Genomic DNA, 17,854 nt, shown 5'->3' on the forward strand with positions numbered 1-17,854 from the left:
CCCTCTATCATCATCACTGCCTCTGAATAAACTACCGTATTTTCCGCATTATAAGGCGCACCTTCAGTGAATGGCCCATTTTAAAACTTTGTCCATATATAAGGCGCACCGGATTATAAGGCGCACCTTCAATGAATGGCCCATTTTAAAACTTTGGACACGCCTGCTGTAGTGGCTCAATATTGGTCCATGTATAAGGCGCACCTGATTATAAGGCGCACTGTCGGCTTTTGAGAACATTTGAGGTTTTTAGGTGCACCTAATAGTGCGGAAAATACAGTACTAGGTTAAATAAAAAAAACTGAAATGAACTTTGGGTGGGGTGATGGCAATAGTAAAGCCGGCATGCAACAGTGCAGACAACACCGGAATTGGCTTTAACCCAATGTCATCTCGGTGCAATAGCATCAACCCAAGTCAATAAAACTGTCCTCCGTAATCCACTCACCAAAACCTTTTCTATTACCATTCGTCTCCTTTGCTCTCTCAATAACAGACTAATGTTGCTCCTAGGACTCATTCAGATGGATTTGTCCTCTTGACTGCCAAGGCAAGGCTAACCTGTAGACATCAATGCCATGAGATTTGCTGCAGGGTCATTAATTTTATATCCCCCCTTGACTCGAGCTCCACTTTAAAGCCTGATGGACTAGATCCCAAATAGCGGGTGCTAACTTGTCCTTGTCCAACGATCTCTCCACCCAATGATGATGCTTTTTTTTTTTTTTTAGCTTTGCCTTATGCAGTGTGGCACAGTCATGCTTAAAAATGCTTTTTTTTTTTTTGCCACATGCAGATGGACAGAAAGACATAGAGGAGGAGTTGACAACAGGCCTAGAGTTGGTGGACTCCTGTATCAGATCGCTCCAGGAATCCGGCATCTTGGACTCGCAGGACACCTCTACGGGAGATCGTAAGACCCTTGCTGAGATTATTAAAATATGATTAAATTACAGTTTTTCTCAGTTGTTTTGATGGAGCAATGAACATCTCAATACCATCAGAAGGGCAAGTTTTTGTGGAATTGTTGATCAGTGGAGGGACGTTCTGATGTAAACTCCCAGTTAAAAATATTTCCAAATTCTACTTTCCAAAAAATGACATTCATTAATAAATTCTGGATCAGTTGTTTCAATAGTAGTTTAAATTCAAAATATTGAAAGTTAAACAGTGCTTCAAAGGTTTTTGCGTTGTTGCTGTAATCCCACAGTGCAACGTGGTTGTTAAGAGCTCTCCGTGAGATCCAGAGGAACTCCCTCTTGCCTCCGCGTTACACTCCCCCCTCCCTGACTCCCCCCCTCAGTCATGGATATCATACCCGTGTCTTTGCTCCAGTTCATCCCATGGGTGTGAGGTAGCTGTCGGGAGACGTGCAGAGTCGTTCCAAGAGTTTGATATGCTAATCCATCCTTGCCGAGGTGTCAGATGGCCTGATGCTCACAGTACAAAGGGACACACATGCGCGCACACACATGCATGTAAAGCGTACAGGTATACACACACATGGATGAACAAACATGCACTGGCACGTACGTGTAAAACTCAAGAGCACTTAAGACAGACATTTCATATTACTTTTAGAAAGAGAGGTTGAAAGTTGTCCAATGTAAAAGTGCTTCCATTAAACTCATCCTTGAACAGCAGAGATTTGCCAAAAGGATTACGGTTACCTTCACTAATGTACCATGGGTGTTATCAGTTGTCAATAGTATTTAGTGTTTTTTTATTTTGTTGCCCTTATTAGATTTCTTGCCATTATCACACTTTTCAAGATAAGAGGGACAAGCAGAAGGATTTAGTTTAAGAGCTATTTTATTACCTTTTTTTTTTTATCCCAACATCCTGTTCACTGTTCAGTTCTATGACCCTCAAGAGCCATTACACTGTTGGTAGAACAAACATGGATCATACCATTAAATTCAGTAATTTTAGATGATAGGCAAACTGAAAAATAGATGAAAACATTTCTATAGAAGCTTTCTAATCTTTGCATGTTTCTTTACTTATGTGTTACTTTTCCCACTTGACTGTCATGAATGGCTTCAAGGAGAGTCTTGCTGACGACAAATGCTCCTTCGCTACCACCATTTTTATTCATTTTCAATTATAACAACCATTTCTCAAATGCCTTAAATCAAGAAATATTCACTGGTTCCAAATAATACATTTTCACAAACCAGAATCATTTCATATTCATCATTAAAACTGCTGAGTTAAAAATTGGGTCAGTTTGACAACAACTTTGGGTTGTTTTTCAAAAAAGTAAAACAAATTGTTCTGTTTGCTTTGTGCAAAAAATCTTTGCGCAATATTTTTGCACAAAAATCGATCCAAAATCCTGTATGGCTGTATAAACGGTATAAACTACTGTATACGCAGTAATGTGTTTTTTTAATTAAAAAAAAAAAAAGTTATTTTAGCTATGTCTTCAGTTGAGAACCTGCTTTCGCATGATGCTTCAGCACACCGTCAAACAAATGTATATATATTTATACGTATATGCACGCATCAGGAAAAAAAAAAACTCACAGCAGAAATCCACTCCAACTCTCTGGCTGCTGAGCAGATCAGTGCACCAACGCAGTAGAGTAAAACTCATCTTCATGCTTAATGCTACTTCTGCAGTCTGCATGTTAATCTGTGCGAGTTTGTCCGCTGCAGTTATTCTGTGCGCACATCTGTGTGTTTTCGTACGTGTGCTCTTGACTGCACACCCCTCTATCTGAAAATAGACAACTTATGAAATATTCAAATGTGTCAATAGAGCGTGTTGGCTAAGATGTGGAAGGAAAAACACTCAGCTTTTGTGTGAGCATGTTTGCTTGTGTGCACTGTGAGCTCCATTTAAAAAAAGAAATGAAGGAATCAGTGCTGTCCAAAACCATACGTGCAAATGGATGTACTGTGCGTGCGTATTTGTGATTATCAGCCTTGGATGGAGAAGGGCAAGTATGTCCTTCCGTCCAAATCTGAAATGACATTGAAATGCACAATAAGAGACAATTTTATTACACTCCATTACTTTCACTTAAACCCCCCCACCTCTTCCAACTCTCCTGGTTGTTACACTTTCTCCCACTTCCCCTCGTGGATTTAGTAGAGCCTTCTGTGTTTGCCATCTCAGTGATAATAGATTCATGAGGCACCCTCAAAAGGATCTGCTACCATAAGCAATACAGCTAAAATGGCATACAACACAATATTCCCTGGCTCTGTACGCAACAACACGGGTTAAAGGTTTCAAGTCTTCCGCGGCATGAATTGCATTAGTGGCTTTTGACCCAATATGAGTCTATATTGGACAGGAAGGTCTTGGCCTAGTAAACTCTCCCAGCTCCCTTTGCTTAATACTGCATATTAAATAATGCATGTGCACTTACTCCTACAGAAGCCTTTCACTGTATTTAATAATGACTTTCCCACTTTGCTCAAGTTGCATGTTGCTTAAAATGCATTTTCAGAGTGACTCGATCCATTTCAGTTAGCTTGCAATGATTCTTTCATTCCATTTTTTTTTTTCTTCATGCATATTGTACATGAGAAGAAACTCAGTGATTAGCCACAGTCCCTTCTAGGGTGCTAGTTGACTTGGGATTTTTTTTGAATTTCAAATATATTTTCTTGGTGTGTTTTGAATGACAAAAATAATATATTTTCAGATTATTATTATTTTTTTGCAAAAACAGAAACAGTATAAATAAATGAAAACAAAAACCAAATTTATGAATTCTGAAACTCTTGAAAACACCACCAATATAAAAAAGGCTCTTTTCTGAAATTCTTCAAAAATTTGAATGATTCCCTTACTAGGAAATATTGTGTGGACACTAGATCTCGTGTAAATGTCACACAGCATTTCTCAAGAAGAATATCACAGTTATAGTCAAACATGGTGCTGAGTTTATCAGGGGCTGCTTTGCTTCTTTAGCACCTGGATGACTGTGATTGATGGAACCATTCATTCTCCCCTTTACCAGAAATTCCAGAGGAAGCATGTTTAGTCATCAAGCTGTGATCGCTAGCTGATGCTCACGTGCGTTCTGCAGAAGAACGAATAATCCAAAAAATACACCGGCAGCAAGGACAACTTCTGAATGGCTTAAAAACAAAATGAAGGTTTTGTAGCGGCCAAGTCGAAGTCCAGGCTTCAATCCGATTAAAATGCTGTGACCTGACTTTACAAATGGGGTTAATGCTCAAAACCCTTCTAGGAATGGTGAATTAAAGAAATTCTACAAGGAAGAGTGGGCTAAAATATCTCCACAGGGATTTGATAGACTGTTCTGGAAAACACAGTCTGTATGCTAAAAAAGAGTAACATGTCTATTATTAAAAGCCCTTGATGGGACACATCATTACTATCATCCCCAAAAGTGAATTAATCAAGGACACATGAAAAATTTAACAGCTCATAAGAATAATGGGAAAGCTTTGGCTCTTGTAAAAGCTCCTCCTTTCCTCTTCTGACCATTTATTTAAGTTGATTTTAAACTTTAGGATTCATCTGGGTAAATACACGCTTTATAATCAACAGAGGCATTGGGTAAATGTTTCATTTGACTTTTTACTACAGCATCGACTCCTGTTTTGTGGCCTTCAAAAACTGCATTCTGTTCCTAATGATGACACATGATGTCACTACTGGCGTAATTCATTTTGATCTAGACTCAAACGGTCCCTTGTTCCAAAATGAACTGTGACGATTTCAAAGGTTTAATAAAAAATGGTCAAAAACAAGGGAAATTACAGCCAGACGACTTGTTGATGTTAATGGGCACACTCAGAAAATATCTAATGGCTGAAAATAGTTCATTTGACATTGCAAAGAGGCTAATTTGTCTGAAATGACGAACTGAATTCTCCTTGAGTGTCTGAAAACTGATGTTGTGAATTACGCAGACATAGTATCTACTAATTCAAACTTTATTGCATTTTTTTGTTCTGTTAATGTCATGCAACATGAAACAACATTTCAGACAATGTCATACTTTTTTTTTATTTTTTTTTATTAACAATCATAAACGTTAAATGTCCCCAATTGGGGATTTGGCGCAGAAAGCACAAAGTCGGGTGGGGCATAGTCAAGTAAGACAGATGCAGAGAGGCTGAAAAGTGAAGCTTGCAAAAGAATGTCTTAAAAGGAGGTAAGGAAACTTTTTGGGTCACTGAGCATTACATGCCAGAATAACATAGCGGATGAAAAGCAAATGGCTGTCTTGGGGAAAAACACTACGCCCAAATTGTTTTATTTCATTCAAGCTTTCAATCTTTTTTCCCCAAAGTCTTTCAACCTGATCCTGTTACATTTGCTGCTTTTTAATAAAATAAAAAATAAAAATACATTGCAGAACATGTGGCGCATAAACTGGGTTACAAAACCCCTTGAAGGCCATAAGCAGAATAAATCTTTACACAGTCACTTTTCAAATAATAGTAATACATTTAAAAAAAAAAAAAAAAAAAAAACTTCTGAGAACACTTATATAAAAGCATCATGGCAGGAGATCAGACAAGACTTTGTGGATTTTGACAATGATCAAAAGTTTCTTTCAACTGATGACTCTTGAGCTATGAAATCACATAATATCTGTCTAACTCAACTGTCTCTTTCCCCAGCATGGAAAAGAAGAAAACTAGAAACGACTTTAATATCTCGTCATGACATATTTATTCAAATTCAAACGACTCCACCTTGATATTAGTCACTTTTCTCTTTATCTTTTGCCTTTCGCCCTTCAGGACAAGGACTTCTCTCTCATAGCGCTCTGCAGCTCAACAACCAGGATGCTTATGCAGCTGCAGGTTACCATAGTAACCAAGCAATGGCTCTCGGTGAAGTGGTCACGAGTCGCAGCGGACATGTTGGCGGGGCTGTTCTAAGCTACAATCAGGTACGCAAAAACAACAACCCTTTCAATCCTACTTAGTTCTCCACACAAGTCATGTACTGTCCATTCCAGGTGACATCCAGCCGTGCGGCTGCCCAATTGATGGGGACAGACGCCGCCTCCCAGGCCCACAGAGATTCATTTGCCCAACAGGCTATTGGAAGCGCCTTCCACATGCCCACTGATGGTGGACCTGCACCTACTGGACCATCCATGTATTACTCCTGTGCCACCTTGCCTGCACAGGTACAGAAAACTCTCCTGCGTGCAATGAACTTCATCACATTATGTAGAAATTGAATTACTGCAGCATTGGTGGGGGGATATGATTAATAACTCTGATTGATTTTCCTGACGACACATCTAGGTTAGATGTCCAACTTTTTTGCTGTGTGGGATGATATTTATTAAGGGGGGGGGGGGGGGGCAAGCGCCGCTGCAAGTCAAGTGAACTGAAATGTAGGTGTCAAGTATGCCCTCTACGAATCGCAAGTGTGATTATGCACTTTGAAGCAAGTTACACTTCATTTCATTTCATTTTGTCAGCTGCAGTTCTCTGACAACAAATCCTGTGAGATCCTTCATCATCAGTCCTCGAGCATCACATACTTTTGCACGCAAGTCTAGGCAGAGAACTGAAGCTATGTTTGATCATAAACATCCTTGCATAAAAGAGCTCGTCAATATTTGATGAGCAAGCTTTTACAATATAAACTGCAGCAGTACCACAGTTGTATATTTCACTGGATATGTGCCAAATTAGCACCATCAACAATCAGCCATGAAGGTGATCAATCATGTCAACTCATGGCTGAAATAAACATGAAATTCTTTCTGCACACTTCTGCAGTCCATTTGATTAACATTAAAAGTGTCGGGTCACACAAAGTTCACTGATGCTGGCCAAAAAGGTCAAAATGTTTTTTGTTTTTTTAATCTAATGTCCAATATTTTGAGTTTTAGCCAGCCTGTCTCCTTATATAAGGCTCACCAGACTATAAGGCGCACTGTTGGCTTTTGAGAAAGGTTTAGGTTTTTAGGTGTGCCTTATAGTCCGGAAAATACGGCACTCTGTGTTTTTTGCCACAGAGCCTATGTAGGGTAACTTGGCTTACGGCCCATCCAAAAAGGCTTAACATCAGACTACATGTCAAAGATGATTGCATATTGTAATCTACAAAACGTGTTTAGGTCACTTGCTGTATGCGTATTTAGTTTGTGGTTGCTATCCAACCTATTGATGCCAGAAGAAAATAACCGAACTGGAGAGCAGACACGTAAACTGTCATTGGGTGTAAAAGGTTGTAGAAAATAATATGGTATGGGCCGAGTACTTGATTTAATTGCAGGCAGAGGTGAAGATCTGGTGTCAGGGTTGAGTATTTATAGCAATTGATGCAGCTGCTCTCACTCCAAAATATACGTACACCTGCAGCCCCTCTCTCGCTCGCTCTCTCACGTGCACATGCACACACAAACACACACACACACACAAGAAGTGAGAGGAAGATTTATTCAGTATCATGTGACTGAATAAATGCCAAACGATGCAGATGTCATAACAGAATTGTAGCATTGGTATTTATTAGTGTAGTAGATCATGCACAATTCCTGCATGCATTATCAGACAACCTGTTAACCATATTAGCTATATATGAGGAACTCCTACATTGTATCAATCTTAACTGGCATGTTAATTTGAAATGGGGGTGGGCGAGTGGGGTGGGATATCAGAGAAACCTTAATAAACGCAAGCATAGAGAGAACATCCAAACTCCAAGATATGATTAGAACCAGGAACTATTGTGAGGCAGATGTGCTAGCCAAATGAACTGCATTGTTTTTTGTTTAAATTACTATAGACTTGGGATTCTGTATATTTGTGGAATAGTTGATACTTGTGCCGTCCTTCATGCATTTTGGCAATCCAGTAGAATATCAAAAACACATAATCATCGATAGTCAGCCTAATCTAACCAAATTTGGTGTAATTAAAATAATTTAAGCTCTCTTGCACATTCATGAAGGAGCATTTCATTTGTTCGGGTCACACATCGTAGAGCCGCAGGAGCACATCAGAACATTCAATCGACTTGTCAGTCAGTTCATCTCTACGAATATAATGACTACACAGGTTTGATTAATATTTAAGCTTACTGCCATTCATTTGAATGAAGTCCTAACCTCTCTATTTCAGCGTGTGAGCTCCCCTCTGCAGATGATGGGATCTCCTACCAAGCTGCAGCGCCTAGGTACCGCGTCCTCCGACATGCCCAGCTATGCCACCCTACATCGGGTGTCATCACCCAAACAGTCCCCAAGTCGTCTTGCCAAGTCCTACAGGTTAGTTCGCGTTGGTTCATTCACCCATACGAATTTGAATAAACATAATTGTTTAGTACACATACTGAAGCATTTTACCTGCCCCATTACACAAAAAAACGTTACACAACAACAATAGATGTGCCTCTTGTATTCTAATGAGCCAGTAATAACAATGTTTGTCATTGGACAGTTGAAATAGGCAAAGTTGGAGAACTGCACTGCATAATAACAACTAAATGGGGCAACAAAAACATTACACATACGTGTGATACTGTCAATCAAATCTGATTATTATTATTCTCGTAAAGGCAGTGTTTAAATCTGACTGGAGCATAGTAATGAATTTTTAATGCAATCATGCAGTTTCTCAAAACCTTGTCACAATTGCATTCGTACTGTCTTAACGTACTTTCCTTGCAGCACCTCATCACCTATCAACATGGTGCCACCGGGTGGCGGTGGCCCCTCCTCCCCGCTTTCCATGGCAGCCCCATCAGGAGGAAACCACACGTCATCGCCTATCCACCAGCTGAGCTCAGTAGTGGGAAGCTACGCCACTTTGTCGCCAAACAAGCGCATGCTGCATCACATCGGAGGAGAAACTTACAAAATTTCCCACGAGTTGTACGCCAATGCAACCCTGAAAAGGCCAGGAAGCCTGGCAGGTAGAAATCACGATTTCAGATTTCCATGTTTTGTCACGCATCTCTTATTTTTTAAGAACCTAAAATAACATTGAGGTCTATTATTATGAATCTAAAATTGTTTTGTATTTTTAGTACAGACAATATCCCGCGAGTCATTCCACCTTTTGAATGTAACCTTCATCATGGCTGTGTGCCACAGGCTCCAGAGGTTCTTACAGCAGCCAGCACAGTCACCTCGGCTCTGAGTTGCGACCACTGCAGTCTCCGGAGCATCACATCGACCCCATATACGAAGACAGAGTCTACACCAAACCCAACCTAAGAGGACAAGGTGAGCTAAAATGGGCCATTGCTGGCTGTGGAAATTACAAAATAAAAGAGAAACTGTTAATTACTGATCGTAATGAGTCAACAACATTTGCAATACTAAATAAATTATAAAAAAATGTAAAATGGAAGAAAAAAATAAACACTAAATAGTCACATGATTGGTAATGCTAAATACAAGTGACAGTATTTGAAGAACCGCTACAAATGAATGAATGGCTTTGATTAAACATCCATTTGCAATGTTAATAAAACAGTTTGTTGCAACCATAAAACGCTTTATAAATTTGAGTCATAAGAAGCAAATAGACGAGGCATCAAACTCTCTAGGAACACACATAAAACGGATTTAAATAGCCCAGAACTATATATAGCTACATTGTGCTTTGAACCATCTAAATTTAGAAACTACTGTGAACAAGACATCACATAATAGTGTGAACAAAGTGCAGGATAAAAGAAGTAGAAGAGAGAGTGATGCAGCATTCACTCACTCAGGATGGTTTCCAAGGTGTGGGGCTTCATTGAATGCAATTAAAATGCTTTTGTGAAGAAATATCCACCTTCCATCTGATTGTGTCGTATTATTTACCAGATCGGGTAGGCAAATCTAATTGGGGTCTCAATGGCAAAGTTTCCCTCGGTCACAGTCTGGTAGATAATTCGTTTTAAGGCTGACAATTAATCGGAATTAATCCTCTGGGCATTGGCTTGGGCGCTTTGTAATAAAAGTAAATCACCCTTGTCCTAAAATGTTTGCAATGAAATGTTAGCAAGCACCTGCTAGAGAATTCAAACCCTTTTTTTATTGCTGCATGAACAGCATTTATAAGATGTGCATGGTGGAGCGCTGGATTTTTGCTCATTCGCACATACACTCGGGCGACCCAACAAAACTTTTGGTTCACATTCTTGTCATTTTTCAAGCTAAAGCACATCTGTATTTACGTTTGTGGTTTTAGTTTTTGTGCAAATGGAGATAGTTAGCGTTCAATCTAATTTTTAGAAGTCTTTATTTATTTATTCATTCATATATTCATATATTCATTTATTTATTTATTTATTTATTTATTTATTTATTTATTTATTTATTTATTTATTTATTTATTTATTTATTTATTTATTTATTTATTTATTTATTTATTTATTTATTTATTTATTTATTTATTTATTTATTTATCAATCTATTAATGCTTTTTTCTCTTTCCACTTATCCATTCTACCCTTTGTGCTGTAAAACCTGGTTTTGAAATGTTGGTACATTGTCCTCTTCCTCCACTCTGCTCCTCTTCAAACTACACTAGTGGTGAACCAACTGTACCAAGAAGTCCTCAACTATCTGCTCTGTCCCTACACTTTAGCCCCACCTTCCCCCGGTGTCGACCCAATCCCCTTGCAGCGAACGGGAAGCCAGAGCGCCGCCTCCACCTTCCAAAGAGGCAGCTTCGCGACAGGAGGCGGTCCTGACTTCAACCCGTATCGCACGTTGCAGTTCTGCCCGTCCACCGAGTCGCCTTACAGCAAGTCGGGACCGGCTCTCCCTCCCGAAGCAGCCTTGGGCCGATCTCCATCTGTGGACAGCATCCATAAGGACCCAAGGTGAAGTATCTTTGCTTGAAATTAACTCTGGCTTATTGATCAGGCACTTTGTTCTATTCCCTTGCCACTCTCACTCACTGAACTTACTGAGGTCCAGATTCACAGAATCAAACCTATCAAAACCCAAGAAAATTTTAGGCCGCTTGCACGTTGCACAATTTCGTCCTCTTCAACGCAACTCCAGTTTGTTTTCTCCATCAACTGATCTTGCTCCGAGCAACTGAACTGTCGGCGTGATGTTACACCAACTATGTCAAACTACATTGTTTTATTGTGCCTCAAGAGAACATCGAGTGGCTTTTTTTAAGCTCCTCAAAAGTTCATCGTCAGTATTTGGTGCAATTAAAACTGAATCTGGGCTTTAGTATGATGCAGACATCACACCACATCTTTCACTGTCCTTTCTAATTTGCGTGACAGCTCACCCGCACACACCAGAGGACCAATTGAAAAGTCTGTTGTTGTTTTTTTTCATTTATTTGTTTATTTATTTATTGCCGTAATGAGTCTCCAACAACTATATTGTGTACAAGAGGTCGACAGTGAATGAGGAAAGAGAAACAACTCATTGAGCGTGTAAAACAAAGCAAAGACCTAAGTCTAAAAAACTAAATTGAATTTCACCTCAGCCCTCTAACCTTTTTTTTTTTTTTATATTCTCTCTAATGAGCGGCTAACTCTCGAAGGGTTTTCTCATGTTGTTGCCATTGCTCTTTCCTCCTGCCATCATTGTTTCTTTGGGCTCTCCTGCACATTTTCAGTGATGTGTCGCTTCCGGCAACCACTTGTATGCACTGATATGACACATCTAGTACAGAACTGTGGTGCATTCTTTATTTTTACAACATGTGCAGTCATGGTCAGTCATATACGATTGCCCAAGATGTGGTGAAAGCATATTCAGATCTGATTGAAGTAACACGGATACATAATATAATCTATAAAATAAAAAATAAATAAACCGAGGGTGGGTCCAATTTAAAAATATACCAAAAATGATTAAAGAATTTGCAAGGAACTAAATTCCCCGCATACTTTGTTAAAAAATAAACCATAACATGTCATCCTCCACCACCTGCTCTGTGTGCATGTACTACTCCACCTCCTCCACCACTGCCTGATAACCAAATGCTGAGAGAAAGTCAAGTCTAGTTGCTTTACTAATCATCACTACTCTGACGCTTACTGATTACACTTTTCTTGCCAGACAGCCAACATATACCTCTCTCTTGTTTCTCTCTACCTCGATAGGTACGACCCTGAATTCCTTGTGTGGAATCAAAATCAAGCCGAGCAAAGAATGACAAAGTAATCCTACTATTTATTTCTATATATTTATATATACATTCTGTTCATCTATCTTACCTTTGTCTCATTCACTAAATTTGTCCATCTTCGCTTTATGGCACAGGTACATTGGCACATTTCCATTTGTATTATCACGCATGTACATTTTGCATACGATTATATCAAACAGGAATCGTCTTCAAATGAACACTTGAAGAACAGATGCTGCTTTTGTAAAATTCTCGGCACTCAATTGTGGCGGTACATAACATTGAGATGACTTCTTCTTCAGACTAAAACTGCTCCTAATTATTTAATTTAGTTATACTTTTATTCAATAACAATCATGGGATTAGATGAGTAACTAACTAGGCTTATTATATTCTATCGTATTATAATATTCTTCATTCTCTCCTTTGGCTTTCTCGCGAGCCCCCTTCATCCATGTGCCTTTCATCCCTTGATTCATTTTATCATTGTCTGTGTTTTCTAAGTTTAGTATGTGATTGAAACTCGCAGTCTTGTTCAATTGCAATTTTAGCTTCTGGATTCAGTTTTATTTTGAAACGTTTTGTTGCATATGATGCAATTTGACCTCTATTTATTATTTATTTAATATTTACAAGATAAATAGACGTACCCGCCATTTATTTATTAGAATTTAGTTGACGTGTAGAATGATAGGTGATAGAGTTGGTTTGCTGATTGAGTGATTGATTTGTTGATTGGTGTTCTGGCAGATCAAGACTCATTGGTACTGAGACAGCCTGCCTCAATATACTCAAATTTATGTATGCAATGTCGCTTAAAGCAATGAAAGATTTGTGCGAGGCTCGATCTGGCCCATGCCAAATGTTTTGTTATGTTCTATGCTCATTTGCGTTTTTGTTCCCTTTGTGTGTTTGTCGGTGTGTGCGTGCCAACGTGCTATTTATTTAGTTCCATCCTCAGTTTGCAGTGGTGTAACGCAGTTAATCAACTGTGCTGTCATATCTTAGCTCACAAAAACTTGTTTATTTTATCCTCGTTTGACATCAAAATGTGAAACTGCATGGTGTTTTATTACATTTGATTTTTCACAAAAACACAAACTAGTGTGTGGGCAGCACACAAAACTGGCAAATAAATAATCAGAAAAAAAAATCATCTTTAAATCAGTAAGCCTTCATTAAAAGAGAAATAGCAAAAGAGCAACTGTAACTAGATGAAGTCAGACAAACTGTAATACTTGAAGGTACAGACAAAACAAGACAGCTGTGGCCCCATGATCATGGTCCTTTTTCACAAACAAGTTCAATTTATGCCTTTTTTTCAAAATCAGAAAAATAATATTAGCTTGTGTTTTCAATCGTATCAATTTGTTTTGTAGAAATAGGCAAATAAATTTAAATGAGCAATTAGAAATAGCCATGCCCTCTTTCCCTCCACATATCGGTGGGAGTTAAGACCTGCTCTGGGTGTTCTGCATCCTAACATAATGAATTGTAGCATAAACACACACACACACACACACACGTTCACGGACAAGTGGCCATGAAAGATAGCACCACCTGGTTGCTTAGAAACAAAGAGTGAATTGACAGTCCGTCACTACTTTTGTCCCAGTCCATTGAATTGTCAAATGAAACATTAAGCTCTCTTTGGGAGCAGAAGTGAACACAAACACACACACACACACACACACACACATGCGTGCTGAGTAATTTGATGAGGGAAAACAATGCTTTCTCAGAGAGTGATTCAGTTTTTCCTTTTCCAAATATCCTTTCCTTCACCCTGGACTGTATTCTAATTATAAGTCCGACTTTTGTTAATATTCAAGAAATCCGCAGGCCCAGCAGAAGCGAGCTAGGACTGTGGCTAAACAAAAACAAGCTATTTATAGTACACACAGAAGCTGATTGAAAAGAAACCATCACAGATCACTTGGCAATTTGCTTGATGTGCCTTGAAGTGAAAATATTCGAGATGAGGTCATTAATCTTGCCATCAAAACTTCAAGATGTAGTAAAGTGAGCATTATTATTCTGCTCAATTTCTCAAAATAAGTAACACTGTGTTAAAGCGCATACGCTTTTGTTTATGAGGGTCGCTGGGGTCATTCACCCGTACTTCAAATATAAACAAAACCTAAATAGTGGTTAAAAAAACATTTGCACACATTAATCATACATGACAAATTCACGACGACAATAAAATGTCATTAATGGTTAGAAAGGATTGCACAACAATGATTTTTCATTTTATGGTGGATTTTCTGTTGCTTGATGGTCACAGATGGTTCACTTGTATTTATTTATCCTGCTGTGATATTGACAGACAATGTTTTGGGATGGGAGCACATCCCCTCATATTCCCTTTTTTTTTTCTTTTGCTGGAACACACATTCACAGCAAGCGAGACAGACCTGCTGAGGAAAAAAAAGAATATAGCTTCAGGCTGACTTTGATAGTTGAATGAATGAACCATTATAGTGCAGTTCTTATAGGCAGGAAAGAAAGAAGAAAAGAAAACGCTTTAGATTTAAACTGATATGCTCTTGCGTTGGCCGCTGGTAATTTGGTCCCAGAATATCTACACTATTCCCCACATAATCAAGAATTCCACAACATGTATGTTGTATGTGTGCTTGCCTGAATAAAGAATTAGGCTTTGAGTTTGAGCCACTGTGACATGCCACTTTATACTCAGGCATTTTTTTCTTTTCCAGGCCATGCCCTTTTGCTGCATGTGTTCTTCATGCTTTGTTTACCTCACTCTCGTTGTCCCATAACTTATGCATGGTGTTTTCTCTCGTTCGAGTTCTATAATAAATATGTGAATTGATGGAATGTGAGTGAGCAAATGCTGTTAGTATCATTTTATTTATTGCAAGTGTCACCTGTCCAGTCCCTTTTGGATTGTAGCTATGAAGCACTAATTGCTTTGTTTGGGTTGAGAAAGTCAACCATAACAAGTGGGATACATTGTTGTGGTTTGAAGTGTCATAAACCACTTTGCATGATATTTATGTGGTTGTCCATATGTTGCGTTAGTTAGCCTGGTTGCTACATACTGTACATATACAGGACTGTCTCCGAAATTTTGAATATTGTGATAAAGTTCTTTATTTTCTGTAATGCAATTAAAAAACAAAAAATAAATTAATAAAAGGCTTGCAATATTTTAGTTGATTTGTAATGAATCCAGAATGTATGACATTTTTGTTATTTTTAATTGCATTACAGAAAATAAAAAACTTTATCACAACGTTCTAATTTTCTGAGACAGTCCTGTATATGGAGCGTTCTATTCTTGGTATACTCCAAAAAATTCATCCAATTGGTTCATGTACTAGTCTCCACTTAAAAGTTGGAAGTTGTCATGTTTTTAATTTCTGTGGTGGCACCGTGGCGACTGGTTCAAGGTGTATCCTGATGATGATGATCATGCGAACATTAGCATTAAAAAAGAGACACAATTGCAAACCAGCCAGATAGTTTCCTTTGAGTTTGCAAGTGCTTGATGTGAGCCAGCTCTTTCCCGTAGCTGCTGTTCAGATTTTCAAATATGAGCATGTCTATGGGGATTACTATGATGGAGCATTCAAAGTAAGATGCAAGTGAAATGATTTACAATCTACCTACTCTATATGTCGAATCAAAACATCTTAGAAATCTGAAACATTCATATCAGACTGGAACTCACGATATTGTACCTCCTGACAAGCTGTATAACCAAAAGTTAAATTATTTCAAGTAATAGAGAGAAAATCATAGCAAAAGCACTTCCTTCCACCTGCAGGCTAAATCACATTGAGTGGGAAAAAAAAGTTAATCCAGTTTTGGTTGGTCCCAAGAAACATGATGCTTTTATCTCTTTTGATTATTGATAAGCCTCCCAAAAGTAGGAAGCTTGTCAATATCTGATAAGCCTGAGCAACCCCTTCTTCAACTCCACTTTCAGATTTTGCCTTAACTTTATTCTCTCGTCACATCATTCTCACATTAATTATTTGTTTTTCTTTCATCACAAACACCCTTTTCACATATTTATAGGGTTACTGAGCTTGCCTGAGGGTACATGTGTATGTTGGGGTGTTTGTGTGTGTGTGTGAAAGTGTATGCACTGTAATTCTGCCTGAGAGCAAATACATTAAGCAAACCTTCAGCAGGCTAAAACCAAAGTAAATATGCCCTATGGAGGAAAAGTCTAATTTGCACCTGGGAAAACGTGTTTGTGTGGAATTTGCTATTTGGTTCACAGAATTGTTAAGCCACATGTGAGCCTGATGCAGAAGTGGTTTAGAAATACGGCCAGCCTGAATGTAGAAAGGTTTAAAAAAAAAAAGAAACGACCAAAACACTGTCAGTCAAAAACACGAATGATACCATTTTGTTGAATAGGAACAGTTTCATTTTATGTTGCAGTAAGACTTTCCCAGAATCTGAAGTTAAATTATAAATCATTGGACTGCATTCATGGTTTGAGTTTGTTGAATTTCACTGTTGGCATTTATTGTTGATATATATACTAAGGTAATATTGTTATTTCTGTTATTACCGTATTTTCCGGACTATAAGGCGCATCTAAAAACCTAAAATTTTCTCAAAAACATACAGTGCGCCTTATAGTCCAGTGCGCCTTATCTATGGACCAAATTCCTAAATTTAAACTGGCCCGAAGCATTGTGTCATGAAATCAATCATAAGTGGCCCGCTGAAGACTGAATCATGAATCCAAAAGACTATGGATCATTATTTTGTGATTAGAAAGTAATTTGTTGCGTCTGAAGTTGAAATAAAAAAGATAAAATGGACAATGATTTGATTTGGATTAAAAATCTGACATGATGCATTAATGGTGCGCCTTATAGTCCCGTGCGCCTGATATAAGGACAAAGTTTGAAAATGGGCCCTTCATTGAAGGTGCGCCTTATAGTCCGGAAAATACGGTAACTGTAGCAGTCACTACCTTTTGGAATCATAGTCTCTACTTAATAAACATTTCAAATCAGGTGCACACTCTCTCAAAATAAAAAAAATTGTCCCACTTGTAGTAATGTTGTCTTTGTGTCTATCCCTGCAGGGAGTTTGGTTGGAGGGATCCAGAGCTGCCGGAGGTGATCCAAATGTTACAACATCAGTTCCCATCGGTCCAGTCCAACGCCGCTGCCTACCTCCAACACCTTTGCTTTGGAGACAACAAGATCAAGTGTGAGGTAAGAGGACAAATTTTGTCATTTGCTCCTACAACTGTACAATCTGTTTGTTCCAACGTGATTCTATTCCTCCAAAGACCAAGCACTCAACGGGGTTCCTGTTTTTTTTTGTTTTTTTTACTGTATTCAGAGAAGTTTGAGCCCTGCCAGCATGCCAGCTGCAACTGGTTTATAACAGAGGCTTGTCGCAGTGCATGCAAGATTGAGGATTTGGACTAGACTCTAGCTGACATGCTTTACTCCTTATGAGACCTTTGTGCCTTTGGGTTGTAATGTATGTCAAAATGGTGTCCCCTTAATCTCAACATGTCAAACCAGAACCCAAATACACACACACGCGCACACACACACACTGGAGCGTGCCCTTTACAAAAGCCGATTTGTCAGCAATTCCGCTTTTCCAACGAAGGAAAAAAAACAAAAAGATTTCCCTGATAACTTGAGTTTTTGCACTGTAATCCTCGAATGTAGACCTGTTTTTTTTTTTTTAGTTTTAACAAAGCATGTTGAGGAGAAAATAGGGAAAGCAAACATGTAATATCATGACGCTTTAAACATTGCCAATAAGAAAAAATCTGAAA

The 17,854-nt window shown here is 38.6% G+C and overlaps 1 protein-coding gene across 1 annotated transcript in view; it reads left to right on the forward strand.

Annotated features, from left to right (window-relative positions):
- ctnnd2b (catenin (cadherin-associated protein), delta 2b) overlaps positions 1-17,854 on the forward strand; it is a 54,050-nt gene that overhangs the window by 15,247 nt on the left and 20,949 nt on the right. The window contains exons 4-11 of the mRNA XM_061296208.1: positions 797-913; positions 5,740-5,891; positions 5,961-6,134; positions 8,086-8,231; positions 8,634-8,878; positions 9,060-9,191; positions 10,549-10,786; positions 17,141-17,273. Of these exons, the coding sequence (XP_061152192.1) occupies positions 797-913; positions 5,740-5,891; positions 5,961-6,134; positions 8,086-8,231; positions 8,634-8,878; positions 9,060-9,191; positions 10,549-10,786; positions 17,141-17,273 (1,337 nt within the window). The remainder of the gene's footprint in view (positions 1-796; positions 914-5,739; positions 5,892-5,960; positions 6,135-8,085; positions 8,232-8,633; positions 8,879-9,059; positions 9,192-10,548; positions 10,787-17,140; positions 17,274-17,854) is intronic.

This window comes from Syngnathus typhle, linkage group LG13 (genome assembly GCF_033458585.1).
Source record: "Syngnathus typhle isolate RoL2023-S1 ecotype Sweden linkage group LG13, RoL_Styp_1.0, whole genome shotgun sequence".
In the NCBI taxonomy this organism is placed as follows: domain Eukaryota; kingdom Metazoa; phylum Chordata; class Actinopteri; order Syngnathiformes; family Syngnathidae; genus Syngnathus; species Syngnathus typhle.